The sequence below is a fragment of the Nerophis lumbriciformis genome, linkage group LG14, assembly GCF_033978685.3.
Source record: "Nerophis lumbriciformis linkage group LG14, RoL_Nlum_v2.1, whole genome shotgun sequence".
Classification (NCBI taxonomy): domain Eukaryota; kingdom Metazoa; phylum Chordata; class Actinopteri; order Syngnathiformes; family Syngnathidae; genus Nerophis; species Nerophis lumbriciformis.
The window spans coordinates 18,036,324-18,063,794 of NC_084561.2; the positions used below are offsets into that span (position 1 = coordinate 18,036,324).

General features: G+C 38.5%; 1 protein-coding gene across 4 annotated transcripts in view; it reads right to left on the reverse strand.

Annotated features, from left to right (window-relative positions):
- The window catches only part of LOC133616560 (microtubule-associated serine/threonine-protein kinase 3), a 119,257-nt gene extending 92,275 nt beyond the window's left edge, over window positions 1-26,982 (reverse strand). For all 4 annotated transcript variants that reach the window (XM_061975976.2, XM_061975974.2, XM_061975975.2 and 1 more), the window contains exons 1-2: window positions 26,666-26,982; window positions 10,618-10,707 (exon numbers count right to left, since the gene is read on the reverse strand). In XM_061975976.2, coding sequence (XP_061831960.1) covers window positions 10,618-10,707; window positions 26,666-26,712 — 137 coding nt within the window. In that variant the 5' untranslated portion in view covers window positions 26,713-26,982. The remainder of the gene's footprint in view (window positions 1-10,617; window positions 10,708-26,665) is intronic.
- Between the last annotated feature and the right edge of the window lie 489 nt (window positions 26,983-27,471).

Here is a 27,471-nt window from a genome sequence, read left to right on the forward strand (position 1 = left end):
GACAAGAACAAGAAAGTTTGATCATATTACGCCTATACTGGCTCACCTGCACTGGCTTCCTGTGCACTTAAGAAGTGACTTTAAGGTTTTACTACTTACGTATAAAATACTACACGGTCTAGCTCCGTCCTATCTTGTCGATTGTATTGTACCATATGTCCCGGCAAGAAATCTGCGTTCAAAGAACTCCGGCTTATTAGTGATTCCCAGAGCCCAAAAAAAGTCTGCGGGCTATAGAGCGTTTTCTATTCGGGCTCCAGTACTATGGAATGCCCTCCCGGTAACAATTAGAGATGCTACCTCAGTAGAAGCATTTAAGTCCCATCTTAAAACTCATTTGTATACTCTAGCCTTTAAATAGCCCCCCTGTTGGACCAGTTGATCTGCCGTTTCTTTTCTTTTCTCCTCTGCTCCCCTTTTCCTTGAGGGGGGGGGGGGCACAGGTCCGGTGGCCATGGATGAAGTGCTGGCTGTCCAGAGTCGGGACCCGGGGTGGACCGCTCGCCTGTGCATCGGCTGGGAACATCTCTACGCTGCTGACCCGTCTCCGCTCGGGATGGTGTCCTGCTGGCCCCACTATGGACTGGACTCTTACTATTATGTTGGATCCACTATGGACTGGACTCTCACAATATTATGTCAGACCCACTCGACATCCATTGCTTTCGGTCTCCCCTAGAGGGGGGGGGTTACCCACATATGCGGTCCTCTCCAAGGTTTCTCATAGTCATTCACATCGACGTCCCACTGGGGTGAGTTTTTCCTTGCCCGTATGTGGGCTTTGTACCGAGGATGTCGTTGTGGCTTGTGCAGCCCTTTGAGACACTTGTGATTTAGGGCTATATAAATAAAGATTGATTGATTGATTGATATATATATATACACATATACATATATATATATATATATATATATATATATATATATATATATATACACATATACATATATATATATATATATATATATATATATATATATATATATATATATATATATATATAATAATGCGTTCATGAATGAGTATATCCGTTCGGCCACCGTGTTCAATGGAGAAGTCTGATCTACAAAATGTGCAGGCAGCAAACCCCTTCCCCTTCCAGCTGTTCTGGATGAACTGAAATATTTTCCAATCATTTTGGAACTTACAAGCGTACTTCTTCTTCTTACTCGTCGTCGCCATGTCTCTTCTTCGTTCTTCTGCTTCGTCTCTGTTATGTTTTTGGACATTACTACTTGCCGTAGTTTTGAAGCAATGCATGATGGGAATCAGGATGTTGTGTGTCGGTATATTAACGTGCCGGCTGGAATAAACACACGCTGAGAAATAGCTCCTTGCCTGCCTACTGTATGGGTTATAGATAAACCTATGGATAACGGAGACATATATAATAGTCTCCTTTTCAGGTGAGAGAGGACGCTAAAAGCAGTGCCTTTAAGGCACGCCCCCAATATTGTTGTCCAGGTGGAAATCGGGAGAAATTCGGGAGAAATGTTGCCCCGGGAGATTTTCGGGAGGGGCACTGAAATTCGGGAGTTTCCCGGGGAAATCGGGAGGGTTGGCAAGTATGACTTACCTACTGTACAGCACAGTACGGGTAATTCCACCTCATTGGAACATTTTTTTCTTTTTTTTTAAATCTGAGGTATTTTTTGTAATGTTATATACAATTTACAATTTATGTTATACATAGTCATATTTTTTCATATCGGCTCGATAATTATCTGTCCGATATTTATCGAGCAACGCTACCTTTAAGAGTTACATCGTTTATTGTGTTTTTCTTCAAATTAGCAATACCAGTCTGCCTGGATTGTGTGCTGCTTAGTGTTTGCCCACATTTTGATGCAGTGTGGTAGCAAAAGAATGGCTGAAAAGGCTGAAGTGCAATCGGACGTGCGGAAACATCATGTTCTGTAAAATCTTCAGATTGCTTTCAGAGGAAACAAGAAGATGTATCATCATGGCTCCGAGTGTGTTGTGTGATAGCCAAGCATTGCTCACCTACCCAGAAACATGCTTGATGCAAACGGCTCTGTTTGCAGTGTTGCCTTCCTCCGGAGCACCCGCCACCGTTGCCAAGCAACCCACATAGAGTTAGACAAAACTAATAACTGATGGGGCTTTACTGGTGAAACAGAAGCATCTTAAAATACAAAGACAACCTTACTTTTATTGTTCTAAAATGTCTATTAAGTAGTTGGAATGTCATTTGGAATTTAATACATTAGAAATCAATCCCACTTGTGTGCTCATTTAATGCATTTATAACTACAGTATGTTAGTTTTTTACGTGCATTTTTAGGGGGTTCTTCCACCGAATCTGACACATTTGCATGCCCAGGAAATATAATGCACGATAAAATGAACTATAAAATATTTTTTTCATAAGCAAATTTATAAGCACATTCATATGACTTCATATTTAATAAAAATAATTTAAAATAATAATTTTAACTACCGTACTTTAACTACAAACCCCGTTTCCATATGAGTTGGGAAATTGTGTTACATGTAAATATAAACCGAATACAATGATTTGCAAATCCTTTTCAACCCATATTCAATTGAATGCACTACAAAGACAACATATTTGATGTTCAAACTCATAAACTTTTTTTTTTTTTTGCAAATAATAATTAACTTAGAATTTCATGGCTGCAACACGTGCCAAATTAGTTGGGAAAGGGCATGTTCACCACTGTGTTACATGGCCTTTCCTTTTAACAACACTCAGTAAACGTTTGGGAACTGAATTGACACATTTTTTAAGCTTCTCAGGTGGAATTCTTTCTCATTCTTGCTTAATGTACAGCTCAAGTTGTTCAACAGTTCGGGGGTCTCCGTTGTGGTATTTTAGGCTTCATAATGCGCCACACATTTTCAATGGGAGACAGGTCTGGACTACAGGCAGGCCAGTCTAGTACCCGCACTCTTTTACTATGAAGCCACGTTAATGTAACACGTGGCTTGGCATTGTCTTGCTGAAATAAGCAGGGGCGTCCATGGTAACGTTGCTTGGATGGCAACATATGTTGCTCCAAAACCTGTATGTTCCTTTCAGCATTAATGGCGCCTTCACAGATGTGTAAGTTACCCATGCCTTGGGCACTAATACACCCCCATACCATCACAGATGCTGGCTTTTCAACTTTGCGCCTATAACAATCCGGATGGTTCTTTTCCTCTTTGGTCCGGAGGACACGACGTCCACAGTTTCCAAAAACAATTTGAAATGTGGACTCGTCAGACCACAGAACATTTTTCTACTTTGTATCAGTCCATCTTAGAGGAGCTCAGGCCCAGCGAAGCCGACAGGGTTTCTGGGTGTTGTTGATAAACTGTTTTCGCCTTGCATAGGAGAGTTTTAACTTGCACTTACAGATGTAGCGACCAACTGTAGTTACTGACAGTGGGTTTCTGAAGTGTTCCTGAGCCCATGTGGTGATATCCTTTACACACTGATGTCGCTTGTTGATACAGTACAGCCTGAGGGATCGAAGGTCACGGGCTTAGCTGCTTACATACAGTGATTTCTCCAGATTCTCTGAACCCTTTGATGATATTACGGACCGTAGATGGTGAAATCCCTAAAATTCCTTCCAATAGCTGGTTGAGAAAGTTTTTTCTTAAACTGTTCAACAATTTGCTCATGCATTTGTTGACAAAGTGGTGACCCTCGCCCCATCCTTGTTTGTGAATGACTGATCATTTCATGGAATCTACTTTTATACCCAATCATGGCACCCACCTGTTCCCAATTTGCCTGTTCACCTGTGGGATGTTCCAAATAAGTGTTTGATGAGCATTCCTCAACTTTATCAGTATTTATTGCCACCTTTCCCAACTTCTTTGTCACATGTTGCTGGCATCAAATTCTAAAGTTAATGATTATTAGCAAAAAACATTTTTTTTTATCAGTTTGAACATCAAATATGTTGTCTTTGTAGCATATTCAACTGAATATGGGTTGAAAAGGATTTGCAAATCATTGTATTCCGTTTATATTTACATCTAACACAATTTCCCAACTCATATGGAAACGGGGTTTGTACTTTCATGCATCCTAAAATTTGACTTCACCATGACATAAAATCCTTTAAATACTCCATAAATGTATATATCAGGGTTTCCCCTACACGTAGACGATCGCCACACCGTCAAAATAAGTTTTTCCTATCTTTTTCTTCTTCATAAAAACATATTTTTATCATGAAAACAAATTTAAGTGATGTATTGTATGAATAGATATACCGTATATAGTTGGTTATAATAAGTTTGAAAAACAGCTCAAATGTCATACAAACGTTCCTCATTGCTTTAATTTAAACGAGTTGACACCCAGCAATAGTTAGGAGAGAAAGTTGAAGAGAAAGGTATTTTAAGCTAATTAATGCATTTCTTGTTCAAGCCAGTGCAAACTACCCAAAGTATTTTGACATTACTACCGACAATAGCGTCTAACTTTACGCCGCGTGCGTCTTTGAACCTCCGTTTGGACATCGCCGCGTGGAGTGTGCATTTGTACCCGTGCTGTGTGGTTTTCTCCAGACACTCCAGTTTCCTCCCACATTCCAAAAATATGTATGATAGGTTCATTGGAGACTGTAAATTGTCCATAGATATGAATGTTAGTGTGAATGATTGTCGAGCTGTGCCCTGCGATTGGCAATGCTAATTTGAGTTAGGTTGTCTATGAGTTAGTCTATTGTATGTTAGCATTAAGCTAACTTTTCAGTTTATTCCAAATTATATTATTAATCTAATGTGTTTCCTACGTGTGTGCCATTCATGTATATATATATATATATATATATATATATATATATATATATATATATATATATAATGTACTTTCTTTAGTGTGGTTAGTTTTACAGTGACTTCATTGTGAAGAATGTCAACAAAACACCTAGTTATTTTTTTTCCAAATCTAACTGTTACATATTTGGCATACTAAATTGCAACATTAAAGTATAGCCTGAGTTACCTTTTACAATAAGCAGCAGCAATTGAAACTGCATTGAACAAAGAGAGCACAGTCTAACAAGTCAAATTCTTTGTGTTAAACTGAGTGATTCTGACACAATATTTTTTTTTAAAATATTAATATTATTAATGGTATTATTAATAACTAATAACACTACCTGTTTTTAAATATACATAAAACATTTGTTTAGCCTTTTTATAGAATAATATATGCATCATTGCAAATCAAAATGATCATGTCATATGATGTCATATTAACCATGCCCATAGCCACGCCCCCACTGCCACATATATAGTGTCAATCAAGGGGAAACCCTGTATATTTTTTTTACTTACAGTGGAACCTTGATTTACAAACCCCTAGTTTGTACTAGTGACCAAACAAAAATATGCTTTGGTGTCCGAATGTTGTCTCTGCGTACGAATGTTTTATCCACCCATTGTGTGCCTGCAGCGCAGCCATTTTGTGCCCGGCAGCACATCCATTGTGGGCGGGTTGATAACTCTATGGCGCTCATTCAGTCAGCAAAGCCCCATGCTGTCATTAGCTACTGTGCTATTTGTGTGGTTTTTAAGTGACATGACATCATCTGTATGTAATATTGGCAGCATTTCTGAGAGTTGTCTGTGTGCCGTTATCAGAGGTGGGACCAAGTCATTGCTTTGCAAGTCACAAGTAAGTCTCAAGTCTTTACCCTCAAGTCTCGAGTCAAGTCCCGAGTCAAGACAGGGCAAGTCCGAGTCAAGTCCAAAGTCAAGACTGGAAAGTCTCAAGTCAAGTCCCAAGTCCTGCATTTTGAGTTTCGAGTTCTTTCAAGTCATTTAACCACAGACTAATATATTTACACAGATTGTGTATGCTTTTAAAACGCTGTATTTATTTATTAAAACAAGTGCATTTGAAATTGCAGGGAAAAAGATAGTGCTGACATTGCACTTCAAAATAGCACTATTAACCAGTAATTTTAAACATGTAACTCATTCCTTTACAGAATAAACACATTTGAAAAAAAACAAGTGCAACTGTACTTATTTGCACAAAAGTGTTAACATTGTATTTCCATGGCATATTGCATTGTAACTAGTTCCACAGCAGTTTCTATCCTGTTCTTACCTTATCTCATTGATCTCATCTCATACTGTATGTGTGTTTATGTGTGCGTACACATGAAAAACATAACAAATATATGAACATAACAATGAACAGAGTTGTACTTTTTAGATGTCAGGACCCTATGCAATATGTACACATATTCTTAATATAGTATACATTTTAACTGACCTTTATTTGACTATGTTTGTCTTTTTGTAGGTGGCTAAAATACGCGGTGCTGCTGACTGCCGTCTAATGTTACGTTACTGTGTGTGATACATTGACTAACGTTACGTTACTGTGTGTGATACATTGACTAACGTAATGTTACTGTGTGTGATACATTGACTAAAGTTACGTTACTGTGTGTGATACATTGACTAAAGTTACGTTACTGTGTGTGATACATTGACTAACGTTACGTTACTGTGTGTGATACATTGACTAACGTAACGTTATGTATAGGTACCTCATGAAACCCTGCTTAAAAAAAAATCACTTGACAAAAAGTATGAATAAGGTAGCAAACTGCAGTGGACGCAACAGATTGCCGTGTTTGCAATGACGTTATAACCATAGACATCTTATAAGTAGACGCAGCATTGGTTGCTGTGACGTGAGCAATTTGGCCGCCATCTTGAAGTGCTGATGAGGAGCCGGCGAGCAGCCTAAACTGACAGTTGAAAGGTAGAAAACAAAGATGCCGGGCTGGTGTTCAGCGTTTTCCTGCTCAAATGAGCGGACTGTTGAAAATAGGAATCGGGGGATTACTTTTCACAAGTGAGATTTAACATTAACATACTATTGGTTGTATTTTATGAAAATAATATTACCACAGAGTTGAGAAGGATCAAAGATCTTCAATATTTGTATGTGAAAATCACAAAGAAATATTCTGGGGGAGGATGACCCCCCTACAGGGGTTTGCTTTACAAACTTTCAGCCCCACCTAAAACAAAATTCACCAGCCACTACTGATTATGATGCATTCTCATTTTAGGCAAAGTATAAGACAATACTTTCTTAACAGTATAATTGTAACCAGGAATCAGTCTTCAAGTAACAATATTCAAATACTAACATTGTTGGGTTAAACAGAATTTGGTTTTATTCTGAATCCAGTGAAACAGATTGGTGGTTTTAGCTGATATGAAGACTTTCAGGTGTTTATATATGTTTAAGTATTTGGCAGACGCTTTTATCCAAAGCGACTTACATAAAATAATACATATAAAACAATCACTGCAAACATTATCATTTAAGGGAAGAATGTAATAGAAAATATCAATACAAAGTGTCAAGACAGAATAAACTCTCTGCTGCAACAGAGATACAGTCTATAGGTCCCTAAGATATAAAGATATCTAATGTATTCATACATTGTTTATGTAGGATACACGCATATGTATATATAACCTAATCATATTGTTTCTTCAACTTAAAAATAGTTTACCGTTTTTTCCCCCTTCTCTGGGATTATATTCCCAGTTTTGATCTCGGACGTCTGGTCACTTAAGCGTATAAGAATATTATATTACTGTTAAGCAAACTATGAATAATAAAACACGCCAAAACATGTGTCTGTTATCATAGCTACACGTATGACAAAAAAGGGGGTGAAAATCAGTGGTATTCAGTGAGGTAAAATGAATTAAATGCGCTGACAGTTCATTGCTCCTGCCAAATTAATTGCACTGAGTGGAGCGGATCACCACTCCAAGATGGCGGCCACGCGCCTCGTCTGCGCCAGTAGGCAGTAGCGCTCTATGCTTCGTCTACTTATAAGATGTCTATGGTTATAACGTTAGCAGTGAGTTTGCAGCCTCACTGATTTAACTACACAGCAAATAAAAGTCACGTTACTTAGCCAATAAACGTTATCTTACATTCAAAACTTACCCTTCTTTGTGCAACTTCAAATGTCGAACGAAGTTGGAAGTTGTTGCGTCTCCGTCTGTAATATTCGAACTGCGTGATTTGCATACGGCAATTCGTTTTTTGTTGACCAAGTCGTAGTTTTTATACCCGAACGAAACCAACTTTAACATAATTGTTTATCACTGGCACGTTGTTGGACAACTCTAGTTCATTGGTTGTCCTGCAATTTGATTGGATGAATGCTGTGTGATGAAAACAACGTAAATCTAATTTGATTGGCTGTTGTACTGACAGCACACCAGCTGACAGGAATAACACGCTGATAGACAGACGAAGAAAATGAAAAATACAGAGCGCTCCCAAATAACTTTTTAAGCTTTGGATTTTGGGGAAAGTGGCAAGTCATGTCAAGTCATGTCAAGTCAAAAGGCTCAAGTCCAAGTGAAGTCACAAGTCATTGATGTTAAAGTCTAAGTCGAGTTGCAAGTCTCTTTACATTTTGTCAAGTCGAGTCTAAAGTCATCAAATTCATGACTCGAGTCTGACTCGAGTCCAAGTCATGTGACTCGAGTTCACACCTCTGGCCGTTATAGACCACAGCAAATGTTGCCTGGCTTGCAAAGATGATAATAAATCCGTTAGAAGAAGAGAGCCTGCCATTTCCTTTAACTTGGACTTGGACCTGTTGGCCATTCTAAGCCAGTAATTTCCAGAAGTTATCTCACCGACTGAGAAGCCTCCGTTTTACTAATGTTTTCCAATGTCATAAAAACGTGTAGAATAAATTCTAAATTTTAACATTTCTATCAACGAACATTTGGGTCAGCCTGCGACACATAGTCATTTTGATAGTAGGCTAATATAGCTAATATAGACACTTACATCATGTGTTGCCTTCTTTATAACACTTATATAAGGCTTTTAATTTTTGCGGCCGCAGACAGATTTTTATTTTTTTTATTTTTGGTCCAATATGGTTGTTTCAACATTTTGGGTTGCCGACCCCTGCCCTAACACATTGCCCCTTATTCCACACGTCACATGGTCCACAGGAAGTGGCATTATTCAGATACTCTGCAGGACATGGGAAGGCTAAAAGTAAGTTTACTCGTTTATTATTCTGCATATTTGATATTTAAACAATGACCCGGGTGGGGGTAGAAATCTCAGCACAGTCCTGTTACCAAAATGACTTGTTTATATTTACAATATATTTTTTTGTTAAATCACTGCAATGAGCTTAGTGTCAACTCTACATGCTATAAGTGATTACTGTATTTTTCATGTATTTGGTATTTCTATGCGAAAAACTCACTCCTGTTACGAGTTTGCTAAAATTAAAATTTAAAAAAACAAACAAAGTTGCCTGCCATGGGCCAAAACTGTACACATTTTAAATAATTCAATGGGTATTATCTGATTTCAAGTTGAAAAAAGAGAGAGTTACAACTACAGTCGATAAATGCTTTAAAATGTAATATCGGAAATGATCGGTATCGGTTTCAAAATGATCGGTTTCAGAAAGTAAAATGTATGACTTTTAAAACGCCGCTGTGTACACGGACGTAGGGAGAAGTACAGAGCGCCAATAAACCTTAAAGGCACTTCCTTTGTGTGCCGGCCCAGTCTCATAATATCTACAGATTTTCACACACACAAGTGAATCCCTGCATACTTGGTCAACAGCCATACAGGTCACACTGAGGGTGGCCGTATAAACAACTTTAACACTGTTACAAACATGCGCCACACTGTGAACCCACACCAAACAAGAATGAGAATATCCGCACCGTAACACAACATAAACACAACAGAACAAATACCCAGAACCCCTTGCAGCACTAATTCTTCCGGAACGCTACAATATACACGCCCCGCTACCCCTACCCCCCACTTCAACCCCCCCACCCCAACCTCGCCCACCTCAACCTCCTCATGTTCTCTCAGGGAGAGCATGTCCCAAATTCCAAGCTGCTGTTTTGAGGCATGTTAAAAAAAATAATGCACTTTGTGACTTCAATAATAAATATGGCAGTGCCATGTTGGCATTTTTTTCCATAACTTGAGTTGATTTATTTTGGAAAACCTTGTTACATTGTTTAATGCATCCAGCGGGGCATCACAACAAAATTGAGCATAATAATGTGTTAATTCCACGACTGTATATATCGGTATCGGAATCGGTAATTAAGAGTTGGCCAATATCGGATATCTGCAAAAAAGCCATTATCGAACATCTCTAGAGTCAACTCAGCGTGCTATAAGTGACTACTGTATTTTTCATGTATTTGCTATTTCTATGCGAAAAACTCACTCCTGTTACTTTCAGTAATAGTAATCAGTTTGCTAAAATTAAAATTAAAAAAAAACAATTGCCTGCCATGGGCCAAAACTGTACATATTTTAAATAATTCAATGGGTATTATCTGATTTAGAGTTGAAAAAAGAGAGAGTTACAACTAACAAATGCCATCGATTCAATAGAAAGGCCAAACAACTTGCTGGTTGACAACACTCTTCTTTTAGCAGAGGTCGTTACGGAAATAACCTTTTGAGAAGTGACTGAGAGGTAAGACACTTTTAGACAAGGCCTCCTTACGTGTCATGAATCGTATAGTTCGCGCTCACAGCGGTGTGCGACTTTTGGCCATCTTACCTCCAGGGGTGAAGGGTTTGCAAGGGACTGCAAGGGCTGCAGGGGCTGCACGGGCTCAGGAGGGTGGGGCTCTGACAAGTGGGCGATAAACTGAAAGGCAAGACATGGTTTCATTGATTAGTACTCTGACGGAGACCTTCAGAGGCTGCTATCTACCATCAGTGAATCGCAGAACTTGTGAGAAACTACGGGACTTCAGCCTGTCAGTTGGAACGTTGTTTCTTAAAGGCTGGCTGTGCACGCCTGCGTAGATCACTTTGAAAATGTGTGTGTGATACTGTACATACTGTCTGGCATAGAACAGAGCAGACAAAAGTTCAACACATTTCCGCATTAGCTTTTAGGACACCTGATGATTGGGGCATAAACAGAAAGTCCACAATTACCCGGCGCAAAGCTGTGTGTCGCCATGTTTAATGTCTATATGCGGTAAGCTTCTCCTGCCTCCCATTCCTGGTGTTCTGTAGGCTGCGGTTTATCTCGTCTAACCTCAGTGCTGTAAAAACCTGCACTATATTGGACAACTAAATAAACTCAGGTCAGTGTTTCCCATAAAAATAAACTAATAAAACGTAGTGAAGTAACGGTATTGTAGATACCACAGTATTGCCGTTTTAAAACCCTCACAATAATGCCGTGACGGTGTCAAATAAAAACTTGGGGAGTGTAGTTGTTTTTCTGTCGCTTTTGCATTGGCTGGTCTGAAATAAACTGCATCTCCCATAATCTTTTGCGCAGCAAGTGGGGGCGTGGCACAGCGTTACGGTGAGAAAAGGAGAAAGCATGCGGGAGAAGTGTGTTCGTAGTACCGTATTTTTCGGACTACAAGTCGCAGTTTTTTTTATAGATTGGCCGGGCTCCAGTGTGACTTATATATGTTTTTTTCCTTTTTTATTATGCAGGTGCGACTTATACTCCGGTGCGACTTATACTCAGAAAAAGACGGTAGATACGTGGAATTGTTTTTTTACTGACATTTCCTTAACATTTCATCAAAATCCTTCTATAATTCTACAAACCCTGGCGACGACATAACCTCTTTGGCGGAGGTAATAAAGTCTGCGTACTGCAAAGAAAAGTGGGAAATATGAGAAGCTACTTAATAAACCATCACATCCATCCATCCATCCATCCATTTTCTACCGCTTGTCCCTTTTGGGGTCGCGGGGGGTGCTGGAGCCTATCTCAGCTGCATTCAGGCGGAAGGCGGGGTACACCCTGGACAAGTCGCCACCTCATCGCAGGTAAACCATCACATGGAAAATATATTTGAGGTCAATGGAGTTAAACATACCGGTAATTTTTTTTAGGTATTTACATTGTTAAAAGTGACATTGTCAGTAAACTTTTCAGCAAAACCAACATTTTCCAAACTGATATAACAAAATGTCCATTGCAGAGGACAGTGCTTATCAGAAAAAAAAAAAGAAAAAAAAAAAAAATATATATATATATATATATATATATATAAACCTTTATTGTCTGTTACAAAACAGATGTTCATCTTTGACAGGCTCCAATACAAGATTACAGGACAGAACAATGAGATAAAAAACATTAAAACCCACACAAAATGTAAAATAGAAAATATGATGCAACAGTGTTCATCTATTTTTGTTTACAGGACAATGGCAGTAGGAATGACATTTTTTTTAATATATGTTTTTCTGGGAAAGTGGGGCCTTAAAGCAATGGTCTGATGGTAGCACTAACAAAAAAACCATCACCCGGAAAATATATTTGAAGCCAGTGGAGCTACACATCAATTTTTGAGGTATTTAATATTTAAAAGTTAAAAGTTTTTCAGAGAAACAGCATTTTCCAAACTTATAAAAATAAATGTCCAATGCAGAGGACATTGCTTATCAGAAAGTAAAAGTTGAATATTGTTTTACACTGGGTGTTTACATTGTCGTTTTAAAGACACTCAACTTAAAGTTGTTGTTTTTTTAACATTTGCATGTAACAGTAGAAGTTCCAGCACTATTATTTGCATTTAGAAATATATATTTGTAGTAATAGATAAGATTAGAACAGCATGTGAGCATTATGTTTGTGTTCAATTACAGTAAATGTGTTTATCCTAAATGTTCCTGCCACTTTATTTCATACACTATGACATTTTTACAAAGTCTTCTTTTTTTTGGACAACTCCACAATAATACCGTATTGCACCGTGACATTATCATACCGTGACATTTTGATATTGTTACATCCCTAATAAAAAGACATAGTTGGAGGGATCAGTGTTGCCAACTTAGAGATTTTGTCACTATATAGAGTATGACGAATTTTCATACCCCTCTAGATACCGGCGGTGTAACGGTAAATGTATAAATACAGCCTTCAGTTCAGTGCAGAGGCGTACCAAATTCCCATGGGGTATGCATTAAAAGTGGAAGACAGGAAGTGTTTCTTGTATCATGTGTTAACTCAATTATCGAATACAAGCGGTCCCTAAAGGCTAAGTATTCACTGCGGGAGAAGACATCACGACATGCACGAAACTGACTATTTGCGGGCCGCTGGTTATTTCCTAAGAGCCCAAGGGAGATTCTAGGAGAAAAATACACAAACACAGCAAAACTTTTAAATATAAGCAAAATGGCATTATGTAATGGGAAAAACTGAACTGTTGATACTAATAACTAATAACAAGGTCAGTCCCGATACAACTTTTCACTTCCAACTGAATACCGATATTGGAGCCTTGAGTATTGGCCGCACGAATAACAGCACAAATCATACATTCTTTTATTATTTTGTAGTGTGGAATATTCGAAAAAAAGAGATAAGTTACTCAAACAGGGAATAATGATTGATGTAAAAACACTAACCTATTCAATATCAACAGTCTGTAATGGACTAATGTTGTCTTTCAGTTGAAGTGGAGTGGCAAGTGTTTATAGTGACATCGAGTGGCCACAATAATTCATAAAGTTAAGCTCATGATGCAGTAAGTTGAATGATGCGGACACGTTTGTTACTGATACTTTCTAATACGCTTCTGGCTCGGAGACGTTGTAATCTGTAAGTAATATGCAACAATAGTTATTTGATAATTGTTTATATTGACAAATGTTGCTCTTTAGACTGCAATATTGTTCAATTTGGGACACGTATTACGTATAGCTACTTTTTTGTGCTACTGTGTGCGTAGCTGTTGTGTAGCTGCTAGTAGCCTATAGCCTACCATGTTTACATTGTATTAATTACTTCATTAAAACACAGGAAAATACCCACCGTATGTGTTTTTTGCAGGACATTTAGATGTTAACTGGCTGTCAAGCTTTGCAAATGCGCTGCAGGACTGCTTGCATCAGAGCCCTTCTATCAGGTATTTTGGATGCAAGCCGATATCGTCCCATATAACACAAAGCTTTCTTTAAATAACATAGGCCTGGATGATGTATTGATAAATTCAAGTTTTTGTTGCAGATTATTTAAAAAATCAAAATCAAATTTTTCCCGCCTATTGCTACGATATACTTTTTGCCCACCGGAGCTTTTATAGCTTCCACCCGCCTCCTTACTTCATTAGCAGAGATTCACACATGTAGCAAAACATGGTTAATGCCAACACTAACAAGAGCTCAACGTTAGATCCAAAGAAAAGAAAAGTGTTGACAGTAGTTTGGTTTTGCAGCAACAGGCGTGGAACAAATGACTGCACGTTGCAAAGGTTGTTTAAAAAAGACAGCAGCACAACAAACGTATTCCTGCATCTGAAACAAGCCTCCAGCCGAGGAGGGAAACGCAACTCTTTGCGAGGCAAACAAGACCGTAACAACAAACAAACTCCCGCTAAAAAGCAGCTTAGTATAGTGGAATCAGTCGCTCTGCACACCGCCAAGATGTGATGCACATACAATGAAAAAAAGCCTGCGTTGAGTCACTTACTAAACCAATAATCCTCTCAATGTTTACCTGATTATTTATTTGCAGACAGTGTACAATACTACATTTTTATTTACAGAAGTATTTTATTCAAGATAGGAGTTTTAAATTTGCACATTATTCATCTTAATGTTAGAGATTATATATTTGCATGCAATGTGCAATGCTACATTTTTGTTAATAAATGTAATTTGTTCAAGACAGAAGAAGTGTTGCCTGCTAGAGGAAGCTCTTTAATTTGGTTCTTTGAACGTTATTATTTATATTTGGTCTAAAAAGAACATTACACAAATTGGAATTTTGCTAAGAGTAAGATACAGCGTATGCAGTGTCATTTCAAACTACCGGTACTAGTTTTTGATTAAATTAAAGAAAAACGTGTTTTGAATTATGTCTGTCATTTGTATTGATTGTTTTTTTTTAAAAAGTAGGGGGGGGAAATCCCCAAAAATCTTAAATCAAATTTTTTGTGACAAAATGTGAGATTTTATATTTTGGCTCTATCGCCGAGGCCTAAAATAAATGTATGTTTTTTTCTTTGACTTTAAAAAAAAAAATTCATGAACATACGTCATGGCCAATTATGCAAATTAGGTAATGATGTCATATGGACCCCCCCCCTCCCTCTCGACCCACCACCACAAATAGATTGCAGTGCAGTGGGAAACACTGCAGGTTGTCTATGCAAATAAGGGGATACAATTAAACTATATATTTTCTTCAAGAGTACTGACAGAATGTTTTTTAAATGTTGTGGCACTCCCTATGGGTGGTAGTCAGAATACTTTGGGAGATATGCTAGCATACATGTAGTACAGGCCCGGCCCTAACCAATTTGGCGCCCTAGGCAAGATTTTAGGTGGCGCCCCCACCCACATCGGCAGTGAAGTGTATATACTCACAAGAAACCGAATAGCTTTGTCTTTGACCTTTTTTTTTAACTTACAACTATACCTAATATATAAAGGGGTGGACAATATTAACCCGACGTTAAAACAGAACTAGCTATTTATTGATTAGCAATTGCCGAATCATGTAACATTAGCTTAATGCTAAAAAGCCAGGTTACTATCACATTCTGTAACAGACAAATAATTTCATGTAGGCTAACGTTACCTACCTGCTACCTCTGTCTTTTCTCGTTTCTACTCCTCTTCTTTTCTCTATTTTCTTCCCTGGGCACCTGACAATTTTGGCCGTTTTGACATCTTGTGTTGATTTTTTGATGTGGTGACGTCCAAAAAGAGTCATGATACGGGAAGGGAGGGGGCGCACCGTGCGCGGGGGGGGGGGGCGTAATGTTGTAACAAATAATATTTCTATTAAATAGGCTTTACTTTGCATTTTAATTAACGTGGGATTATTTTTTGTATTTAGAAATAATAGTACCAACTTTTTTTTCTTTTTTTTTTCTCCAACATTTGTGGCACTGGCGTGGCGCCCCCTGATGGACGGCGCCCTTAGCATTTGCCTATACGGCCTATGCCACGGGCCGGCCCTGATGTAGTACAATACAAATGGTCATCAAACAATTGCAATTAGTTGCTAAGTCCTACCTGCGGCCCTGCAAGGATGTTTTTCAACCAATCTTGCTCAGAGTTTACAGACATGTTCTGGTCAGTCCCCTAAAGGTGTGTACCAAATTGCATGCTGATTTGGCTAAACTCAAAAAGTTGACGTGGGGGTTTTGTAAAGAAATTTCATATGCAGGTACAAACTTTGAGGGTTAATAACAGTGCTACCGTGTGGTGTATTAGTTAGAAAAATACTAGCGCAGGAGTGCATGTTTTGCAAAATGTCTGCCCTTTTCAGTGCAGCGGCTCAGTAGAGCAGTGTTTTTCAACCTTTTCTGAGCCAAGGCACATTTTTTTCCATTTAAAAAAATCCAGAAGCACACCACCAGCAGAAAACATTAAAAAATGAAACTCAGTAGCCATACTTGCCAACCTTGAGACCTCCGATTTCGGGAGGTGGGGGGAGGGGGGTGGGGGTGGGACGGGTCGGGGTGGGAAGGGGGCGTGGCTAAAGGGGAGGAGTATATTTACAGCTAGAATTCACCAAGTCAAGTATTTCATATATATATAGATATATATATATCTATATATATATATATATCTATATATATAAGAAATACTTGACGTTCAGTGAATTCTAGCTATATATATATATATATATATATATATATATATATATATATATATATATATATATATATATATATATATATATATATATATACATACACATATATATATTTATTTTATTATATGTATGTATATATATTTATTTTATTATATGTATGTATATACAGGTAAAAGCCAGTAAATTAGAATATTTTGAAAAACTTGATTTATTTCAGTAATTGCATTCAAAAGGTGTAACTTGTACATTATATTTATTCATTGCACACAGACTGATGCATTCAAATGTTTATTTCATTTAATTTTGATGATTTGAAGTGGCAACATATGAAAATCCAAAATTCCGTGTGTCACAAAATTAGAATATTACTTAAGGCTAATACAAAAAAGGGATTTTTAGAAATGTTGGCCAACTGAAAAGTATGAAAATGAAAAATATGAGCATGTACAATACTCAATACTTGGTTGGAGCTCCTTTTGCCTCAATTACTGCGTTAATGCGGCGTGGCATGGAGTCGATGAGTTTCTGGCACTGCTCAGGTGTAATGAGAGCCCAGGTTGCTCTGATAGTGGCCTTCAACTCTTCTGCGTTTTTGGGTCTGGCATTCTGCATCTTCCTTTTCACAATACCCCACAGATTTTCTATGGGGCTAAGGTCAGGGGAGTTGGCGGGCCAATTTAGAACAGAAATACCATGGTCCGTAAACCAGGCACGGGTAGATTTTGCGCTGTGTGCAGGCGCCATGTCCTGTTGGAACTTGAAATCTCCATCTCCATAGAGCAGGTCAGCAGCAGGAAGCATGAAGTGCTCTAAAACTTGCTGGTAGACGGCTGCGTTGACCCTGGATCTCAGGAAACAGAGTGGACCGACACCAGCAGATGACATGGCACCCCAAACCATCACCCAACCATGCAAATTTTGCATTTCCTTTGGAAATCGAGGTCCCAGAGTCTGGAGGAAGACAGGAGAGGCACAGGATCCACGTTGCCTGAAGTCTAGTGTAAAGTTTCCACCATCAGTGATGGTTTGGGGTGCCATGTCATCTGCTGGTGTCGGTCCACTCTGTTTCCTGAGATCCAGGGTCAACGCAGCCGTCTACCAGCAAGTTTTAGAGCACTTCATGCTTCCTGCTGCTGACCTGCTCTATGGAGATGGAGATTTCAAGTTCCAACAGGACTTGGCGCCTGCACACAGCGCAAAATCTACCCGTGCCTGGTTTACGGACCATGGTATTTCTGTTCTAAATTGGCCCGCCAACTCCCCTGACCTTAGCTCCATAGAAAATCTGTGGGGTATTGTGAAAAGGAAGATGCAGAATGACAGACCCAAAAACGCAGAAGAGTTGAAGGCCACTATCAGAGCAACCTGGGCTCTCATAACACCTGAGCAGTGCCAGAAACTCATCGACTCCATGCCACGCCGCATTAACGCAGTAATTGAGGCAAAAGGAGCTCCAACCAAGTATTGAGTATTGTACATGCTCATATTTTTCATTTTCATACTTTTCAGTTGGCCAACATTTCTAAAAATCCCTTTTTTGTATTAGCCTTAAGTAATATTCTAATTTTGTGACACACGGAATTTTGGATTTTCATTTGTTGCCACTTCAAATCATCAAAATTAAATGAAATAAACATTTGAATGCATCAGTCTGTGTGCAATGAATAAATATAATGTACAAGTTACACCTTTTGAATGCAATTACTGAAATAAATCAAGTTTTTCAAAATATTCTAATTTACTGGCTTTTACCTGTATATATATATATATATATATATATATATATATATATATATATATATATATATATATATATACATATATATGTATATTTATTTTATTATATGTATATATATATATATATGTATATTTATTTTATTATATGTATATATGTATATTTATTTTATTATATATATATATATATATATATATATATATATATATATATATATATATATATATATATATATATATATATATATAAAATAAATACTTGAATTTCAGTGTTCATTTATTTACACATATACACACACATAACACTCATCTACTCATTGTTGAGTTAATGGTTGAACTGTCCATCCTTGTTCTATTCTCTGTCACTATTTTTCTAACCATGCTGAACACCCTGTCTCTGATGATGCATTGATGTGTGGCACGCACAAAAGTGCTTTCATCAAATGCACTAGATGGCAGTATTGTCCTGTTTAAGAGTGTCACAACATTGCTGTTTACGGCAGACGAACTGCTTTACGGTATACAAAAACGTGACTGCTGTTGTGTGTTGTTGCCGCGCTGGGAGGACGTTAATGAAACTGCCTAACAATAAACCCATGAGGACCTGAGTCCGCCTGAATTTCGGGAGATTTTCGGGAGAAAATTTGTCCCGGGAGGTTTTCGGGAGAGGCGCTGAATTTCGGGAGTCTCCCGGAAAATCCGGGAGGGTTGGCAAGTATGTCAGTAGCCGATATTGACAGTAAAAAGTTGTTCTCGCAATTGTTGGATATAAATTCAAACCATAACCAACCATGCTTCAATATAGCTCTTGTCTCAAAGTAGGTGTACTGTCATGACCTGTCACATCACGCCGTGACTTATTTAGAGTTTTTTGGTGTTTTCCTGTGTGTAGTGTTTTAGTTCTTGTCTTGCGCTCCTATTTTGGTGTTGATTGTCATGTACGGATGTACTTTGTGGACACCGTCTGCTCCACCCGCTGTAAGTCTTTGCTGTCGTCCAGCATTCTGTTTTTGTTTACTTTGCAGCGGGTTCAATTTTAGCTTTGTTTTGCATAGCTATCCCTAAGCTTCAATGCCTTTTCTTAGCGGCAGTCGTCTTTTGTTTATTTTTGGTTCAAGCGTAAAGATACCTTTTTACCTGCAAACCATCGTCGTGGTTCCCATCTACAAAGCAATTCGCTACCTGCTGCCACCTACTGATATGGAAAAATATTACACTGTCACTCTGCCGAGCTTTAGACAGCACAGACACTCAACAACGGCACATTTGCGGATTATAAATACTGGTTTGCAAAAAATATTTTTTAACCCAATTAGGTGAAATTACATAATCTCCCACGGCACACCAAACAATATCTCACTTGAAAAACACTGCAGTAGAGTAGTAATCATACATAAATAAACAGTCATGTAAAAGAATGAGGTAGGGTGACTGTAGCTGATTTTTAGAGGAAGTTAGCGACTGGATGTCAACACACACCAGGCAGGAAATGTCATTGTCCAACATGTGCTAAGTAAGCACAACACAACACTGGATGGTGCAAACATACAGCATGACAACATACTGGTGTCACGTGTTGTGCAGCAGCCGACATTCTCATCTCAGCGCATCATTTTTGCCTCCAAATATGCCGGCTCAGCCACCCAAAGGCGTGCCTCACCCTGATGCTGACCCCCGCGCCGGTTTCTTAACGATTTGCCTGTTCAGATGTGAGCTGCAGCTCCACAGTGCGCCTATTGTCTCAGAGCTGCGGCGGCTTCCAAACCAGCTACCAAAACACTAATGAACACGTTGTCATAGTAATGCAGAGAGGATGTTAGGCCCTGCACAAACACTCCTCGCTCTATAGACTGGGTTATAATTACACAGCTCATTATGCCATGTTGCGTCTAAACAGTTTCTCCTCGAGATCCCTCAAACAAAGCCCTTGAAAAAGTGATTTGGTGACGAGTAACGTGTCATTTCAGTTTCATCAGAACGTCTTCAGTCTGCACTGACTCACTGGTATGGAAGTAGAATTGTCTCACATCAACTTATATATATCAATATGATACTAATACATATGCATATATTAATAAATATACAAATACAAATGTGATTTACAAATAAATAATTTGTATAAAAAAGGGTATTTGTAAATATATTTTTGAGATTTGAAAATATATACAAAAAAATGTATAAATATAAAAATGTGACATACAAATAAATCAAGAACTTGTATAAATAAACGTGTATTTGTAAATATATTTTGGAGATTTGAATATAAATATGCTTGATTTTGTATTTGTATTTGCATATGTGGATCGCTTTTTTGCTTTTGTGTCGATGAGACATTCCTACCACAAACCAGATGCACAAATAAATGTGACCTACACACTCCCCTGAACAACCAGTAGAGGGCACTGCAGCCAGAGCGGTCTGGGTCACAGAGCATTATATGCAAAATGCCCGGAGTTCTCTGCACAAAAACAATCCACGTCTTTACAGAGAGAACGCACAACGGGCCTGAGCTAGCTAATGTTAGTGTTGTATTAGCTAATGCTAATTTATCCAGTTAATCTGAAAGACCGTGCTAGCTGCTTATTTTATTGTATCAATGCCGTTTAATGACCTTGTCCCGATGTAAATACTGATCTCTTATCAGTGCAATGTGTGTCAAATCATCCCAAAAGTCATGACGTAATATGACCCTCCCTAGTGTGCCTCTGATTGGCTTGCCAGGGTCTGACCCTGTCTGTGACCCAGACCGCTCTGGCTGCAGTGCCCTCTGCTAGTTGTTCAGGGGAGTGTGTAGGTCCCATTTATTTGTGCATCTGGTTTGTGGTAGGAATGTCTCATCGACACAAAAGCAAAAAGGCGATCCACATATACAAATTCAATACAAATACAAATACAAAAATCAAGCATATTTATATTAAAATCTCAAAAATATATTTACAAATACGCGTTTATTTATACAAATTATTTATTTATTTGTATATCAAATTTGTATTTGTATATTTATTTTTGTATTAATATCATATTGATATAGTTATAAGTTGCTGTGAGACAATTCTACTTCCATACACTGGTGATATTCTGTCGGTATGAAAAAAACATTCACAGAATTAACAGCAGCAAAATGCAGACACCATAATCCAGAACATTAACGGCAAGTTATGTTACTATGTGAGAAAAGTTTGCCCGAAAGTGTGCATATGCAGCATGATCCAGTCTTCTCCAAAGCCTTACTAAAAAGGTACAAACTCAAACATATGCATACTGTTATAAGGCAGCCCCTCCCTCCCACCTTTGTATCTGTGCGGGTGCACCAGCTGAGTGCCTAAAAAAGACAATAAAAATAAACAGTGACTGAGATCATCCTCCTAGATTGATTCCTACGCTCCTACGTCTTATGGATCAGCATCTAGTAGGTAGTAGGTACCCCGCCATACCCATCACTTCCCACCATGCTTCATACAATTGATGTGTGGGTGTGTGCAAAAACCACGGCCTTTAAAATATAAAAATATATGTGTGTATGATGATTAAAAAAAACATTGTGAGTATGTGTGTGAGAAAAGTGAGAAAATAATGCTAAATGAAAGAGCGGGACAATGGAAAATACTAAACATATGGTGGCTACATTCTCACCAAGTGTGTGAAAATGTAGGTTAAAGTCGTAAAACATATTACAAGTGAATTATATTAGGTGGGTTCATTAAGCAGCAGTATTGTAGAAATCAAAGTAAACAAGAAAATCATGTATAGTCGTTTACATCACTGGGCAAGCTATCAAACATTTGCATCCTTTTCATTCACGCTAGGAAAATAATGGTGAATCACGGGAAATTAAGTGAAGTGAAGCGCTTTACATAGTCAAACCCTATATCTAAGTTACATTTAAGCCAGTATGGGTGGCACTCGGAGCGGTTGGGTAAAGTGTCTTGCACAAAGACACAACGGCAGTGACGAGGACGTCAGAAGCGGGGATCAAACACGGGTCGCTGGCACGGCCACTCTACCAACCGAGCTACGCCGCACCAAAGAAACTATTAGTAATGGAAGCTCAAAAACAGACAAGGGGGGGTGAAATCGGGAACCTTGTAATTCACAGCAAATTACTGGCTAATAATTGCATAACTTTAACAGTAAAATATCTTTACAATAATTTATTGTTACTGTACTCTCTCAGTTGTGCAATGTAGTCTACGGAACACCTTCAGAGACAAATCAGTTTGGATTTACATGTGACTATGATTTAGACTATGATTCTAGTGTCTTACTGTGGAAATATAAGGACTAGGGATGATGTTTGATAAGAAATTATCGAGTTCGAGCCAATTATCGAATCCTCTTATCGAACCGATTCCTTAACGATTCTCTTATCGAGTCCAGATAGGTTGTTGTATATGGGAAAAAAAACACAATATTTGGTTTAACAAAAGTTCACTTTTATTATATAATAAAAAAATAAAATCTAATAAATAAATAAATATTGACTGTTACCCCCCTAAAAAAATAAAATAAAATAAATAAATATTGACTGTTGTTACCCAAAGTATATTATATTTCAGAAAAACAAATATATACAGTGACACAAAAACAACCTGTTTCTGTGATCACTATAGGTGTATAAATAATAATATAGTGTTAAACAAAATCAGTCCCTTGGGCACAAAACTGAAAATAATAGAGCTCTCCAAAAAGTGCACTTCTGCTGATATTTGACATAACTGTTTGTTATGATGCTTTGACATTGTTGCACTTTACTTATTTATTGAAAGAAAATTCTATGAAGAGAAAAGTTGTTTGCAAATGTGGTTACAATGCTAAAAAATGAAAAGTTAAAACTAAAAAAAGAAATACACTTTATTGAGTTAACATTATTTCTTTATAGGGGGAAAGATGTGATGTTATGAGCTAGGCTAGGGAATATAACAACTACACTACCCAGCATGCAACGGGAGTGACGAGCATGCGCGGTAGCCCCGAAAAGTGTTGTTGCATGTCGCCACCCGGCAGCTAAGAATGAGGTTATGAGCACGCTGTGAAAGTAAACGTCAAGAACTCAGCCAACACGCCTCGTCTGCATTATTTATAATTAGACAGACAACACATATACAGTGTGATTTTGTTTTGTTTACAGGGAAAGAAAAACAAAAGTAAAAAAAGGGAGATCATGTCATATATGTTGTATATATATGTATGTGATGCGGTTGCTTTAAGAACGTTGCGACAGCTGCCGTAAAGGAGGTGCGTTGCTAGCCTGGTTGCTATGTTTCCGGTTGGTCGTAAAAGTGTTCGTCATGTGTTTGTACCCTGCTCAAATATCTCAGTAAAGTTATTCATTGGATTATACCTTTTGTTTTGAACTTTATTACACCTTGGAGCGCTTTTTCCGGTCCATATTTTTTCCTGCTTTCCCTATCTGCGCCTAATGACTGAGCTACGTGACGTCATTTCTTGTGATGTCTCACGGGGCATTTCTGGTCGGGACGGGATTCGTTCCAAGGGATTCGAATAAAGAACCAACTCTTTTTCTTTACTATAGTGGTCTCGATAACGGGTACCAGTTCCCAAAAAGGGATTCGAGTCCGAGGACTCGGTTCTTTTCTTATGGAACAACCGGGAAAACCGGTTTGGAGTATCATCCCTAATGAGGACATCATAATTTTTACAGTTATTTGTAGTAATTATACAGTAAATTGTGACTACTGTTTTTTTACTATGATAATGTAATGTAATAATGTTAAAAGGTCCTCTATTATGCATAACCAGTTTTTCTTACCCATAGGTACCTGCTGTTGAGTCTTAGGAATCTGGATAAGTCCCAAAAATGTTAAATCGAACCGTGGACGCATTGCGTAGATATTTATAAGATAATCTTGCCTTCCTTCATAGGTGCGCCAAACGATCCGTTTGAAATTTTCCCCATTAGTGACGTTTTTCCCATCGGCGGATTATCCATATATAGTGGAGTTTTACCCGAAGAGTTTTGCGCCAATATCATTTTCACTATCATCTCGTTGTGGGGCAGACGGGCTCGTACATGCACATGCATCCACCGCTGTTGCCATTTCTAAAACAAAGTAGGCTATAGATCGAATTTAAAAACAGTCAGTAGACTCGCTATGGAGACGGTAAAAACTACGACAAAGATGGCGTGGAGTAGACGCTGTCGAAGTGGAGCCACATAAATAAGATCGCCCACAAAACGGCGCATCCTGAGGAGACGGTCAGAAAGTAGCTTGAAGATGGTCTGTAAAACAGAACCTATGCAACATTTTGACCAAAGAGACACCTTTACATGTTAAGTAGACCATTGTTTCTTAACCATTGCGCCCCCTAGAGGGCCGCCAAACAAAGATCTGTTTCTTAGCTGTGGGCCATAAAAGCAGTACTTTCTTGTAATACACTTTTCCACCACATGTGGCAGTAATGACACTATCAAACAAACAGACCTCTGGAGCTAAAGTCAGAGAGAAGTTTCTTAAATGCAAAAATTATGACTAAAGTGGTGAAGCTGTATTTTCATTTGCACTGAAATTTTATTGACAGCCTGTGTTTTTTATGATGATTAATTCAGTTAGAATTTATTTTAGCGCCGCGTAATGGCATGTAAATGTATTTTTCAGTTTTCACGAGTCCTTTCTTTTGCAGTATTTGTGATCAGTATTTATTTTTGTAATCAGCCTGACCTAAGACTTGATAATACATTTGAGGGCTCAACACATGATTTAATATTATTTGACAAGGTGTATCCTGTTAAACTGTTAGTAGGTTGGATATCATTTTGAAAATGATTAAAATGAAGGGTAAGATTTAATTCAGTGTTAATATTTGAGTGGGCCCTGCCCCCCCAAGCCCGTCTGTAGTGGAAAAATGGGGCCCCGAGGTCAAAAAGGTTAAGAACCCTGGATGTAGACCAGGCCTGGGCAATTATTTTGACTTGGGGACCACATTTAGAGAAAAAAATGTGTCTGGGGCCCGGTATATCTATTTTTAGGAACACTAATACAAAACCTCACAATAATGTCTGATTGAATGCTAAAAACGTTATGACAGACCGCCTTAAAAACATAATGGAATTGTGCATTTTTCTATGAACGATAAAACACGAAATACTGACAAAATATGAATGTCACACCCCCTTTCGATCGACATATTTTACAATCAAGTGAAACGCAACAAAAAAGCAACAAACAGTGAAATATGAACGCGAAGGGTACAAAATAAACCCACCTACAATCTGATACATCTGATATATCACTAAGCTTTAGAACTTTGTTGTGAAAATCTCCTTCTGCGTCTGTGGAAACGCTTCCCGCCCACACTGCTTGGTGCCTCGTCTGAGCTGCTGTGACGTAGATTACCATAGTAACCAATTAGATGACCATAGTAACTAATTAGATTACCATAGTAGCTGGTGTATCAGCCATAAGCGCAGATCCCAACCATTGAAATACTTTGTATAGTTCAAGACTTACGGTCATTAGAAAACATCACTGCACATCATAATGGCAGCTACACTTTCCATCTTAGAGATCTAAAAAAATTATTTGGGAATGTCCGGCGGGCCAGATTGAAAAGCTTAATTTGCCCAGGTCTGATGTAGACCATAAGGTAGCGTTTTAAATGTACAAAATAATTATAATAGGACCGACCCCTTATATGCTGAGAAATCCTGTTTTTTGTTTTGTTTTGTTTTTTTACAGATTAAAAAAATCATGCTTCTTCCTATTACCGTATTTTCTGCACTAATTTTCTCAAAAGTTGACAGTGCGCCTTATAATCCGGTGCGCCTTATATATGGACCAATATTGAGCCACAACAGGTCTCGCATCTACGGGATGCATAAAGTAACCCCAGCCTCTACTGCCGCGTCTATTCTATGCGCCTTATAATGCGGTGCGCCTTATATATGAACAAAGTTTTAAAATAGGCCATTCATTGAAGGTGCGCCTTATAATCCGGTGCGCCTTATAGTGCGGGAAATACGGTACTTTTTGGACATGTTGAGTTGTGCAAGTGCAAACATGCCCGTGTAGCTATGTCAATTATTTTGCATGTTCAAAATAATCTTAACCATAACAGCAAAAATGGCTGAAATAATTTTAACTTTAAATGTGTAGTTAATATAACTGGTTTAGGGCTTCCTACAAAATAAAAGCATAAAAAAAACTTGGGGCATTCCAGCAGTTCCTATATCTGTAAATGGTGTGACTCTTTCCCCAAACAGAATAATAACACGATTTCTACGCATTGTTAGGAGAGAAAAAAAGGCTGGACTTACTCTAGCGTCAAAGAGGGGATCTTCAGTTTATCCCGTCTGGACTTCATGTTCTCGCCGGACAACACCACCACAAGAGGCGGCTCCCCTCTCAGCACGACGCCGCACGACTCGCTCTCTGCCCCGGCTTCAAGTTCCGAACACTCATCGCTTCTTGCTCCCGGGGACTTCAAATGAGAACGACTGCGACAGCGGAAGTTCCTCGCGGAAAAGATTCACAGCGCTGTAAAGAGTTGAAAAAGGTACAGGGGAAATGAGGGGAGAGTCGTGTCTGTTGTGGTTGGGAAAGCGCAGCGGAGAGAGACTGGCAGCGAGCCGACAGCGAGGGACGAGTCATTGTTAGCCGAAGCCGCCATGTGACTGCTGGGAGGGGAGAGGGCGAGGAGGGGAGGAGGGAGACAGCCTATTGGCTGACAAGAATTCAATTTGGGCGGTGGGTGTCAGTCAGCAGGGGGGAACCACAGGTGGGCGGATCGATCCAAATATTGATAATAATTAGGGTTGTCCGAAAATGGCTTTTTGCCGATATCCGATATTCTAATATTGACCAAACCCTTAATTACCGATACCGATATATCATACTTGCCAACCTTGAGACCTCCGATTTCGGGAGGTGGGGGTGGGCGTGGTCGGGGTAGAGGGGGGCGTGGTCGGGGGCGTGGCTAAAAGGGGAGGAGTATATTTACAGCTAGAATTCACCAAGTCAAGTATTTCATATATATATATATATATATATATATATATATATATATATATATATATATATATATATATATATATATTTATTTATTTTATTATATGTATATATA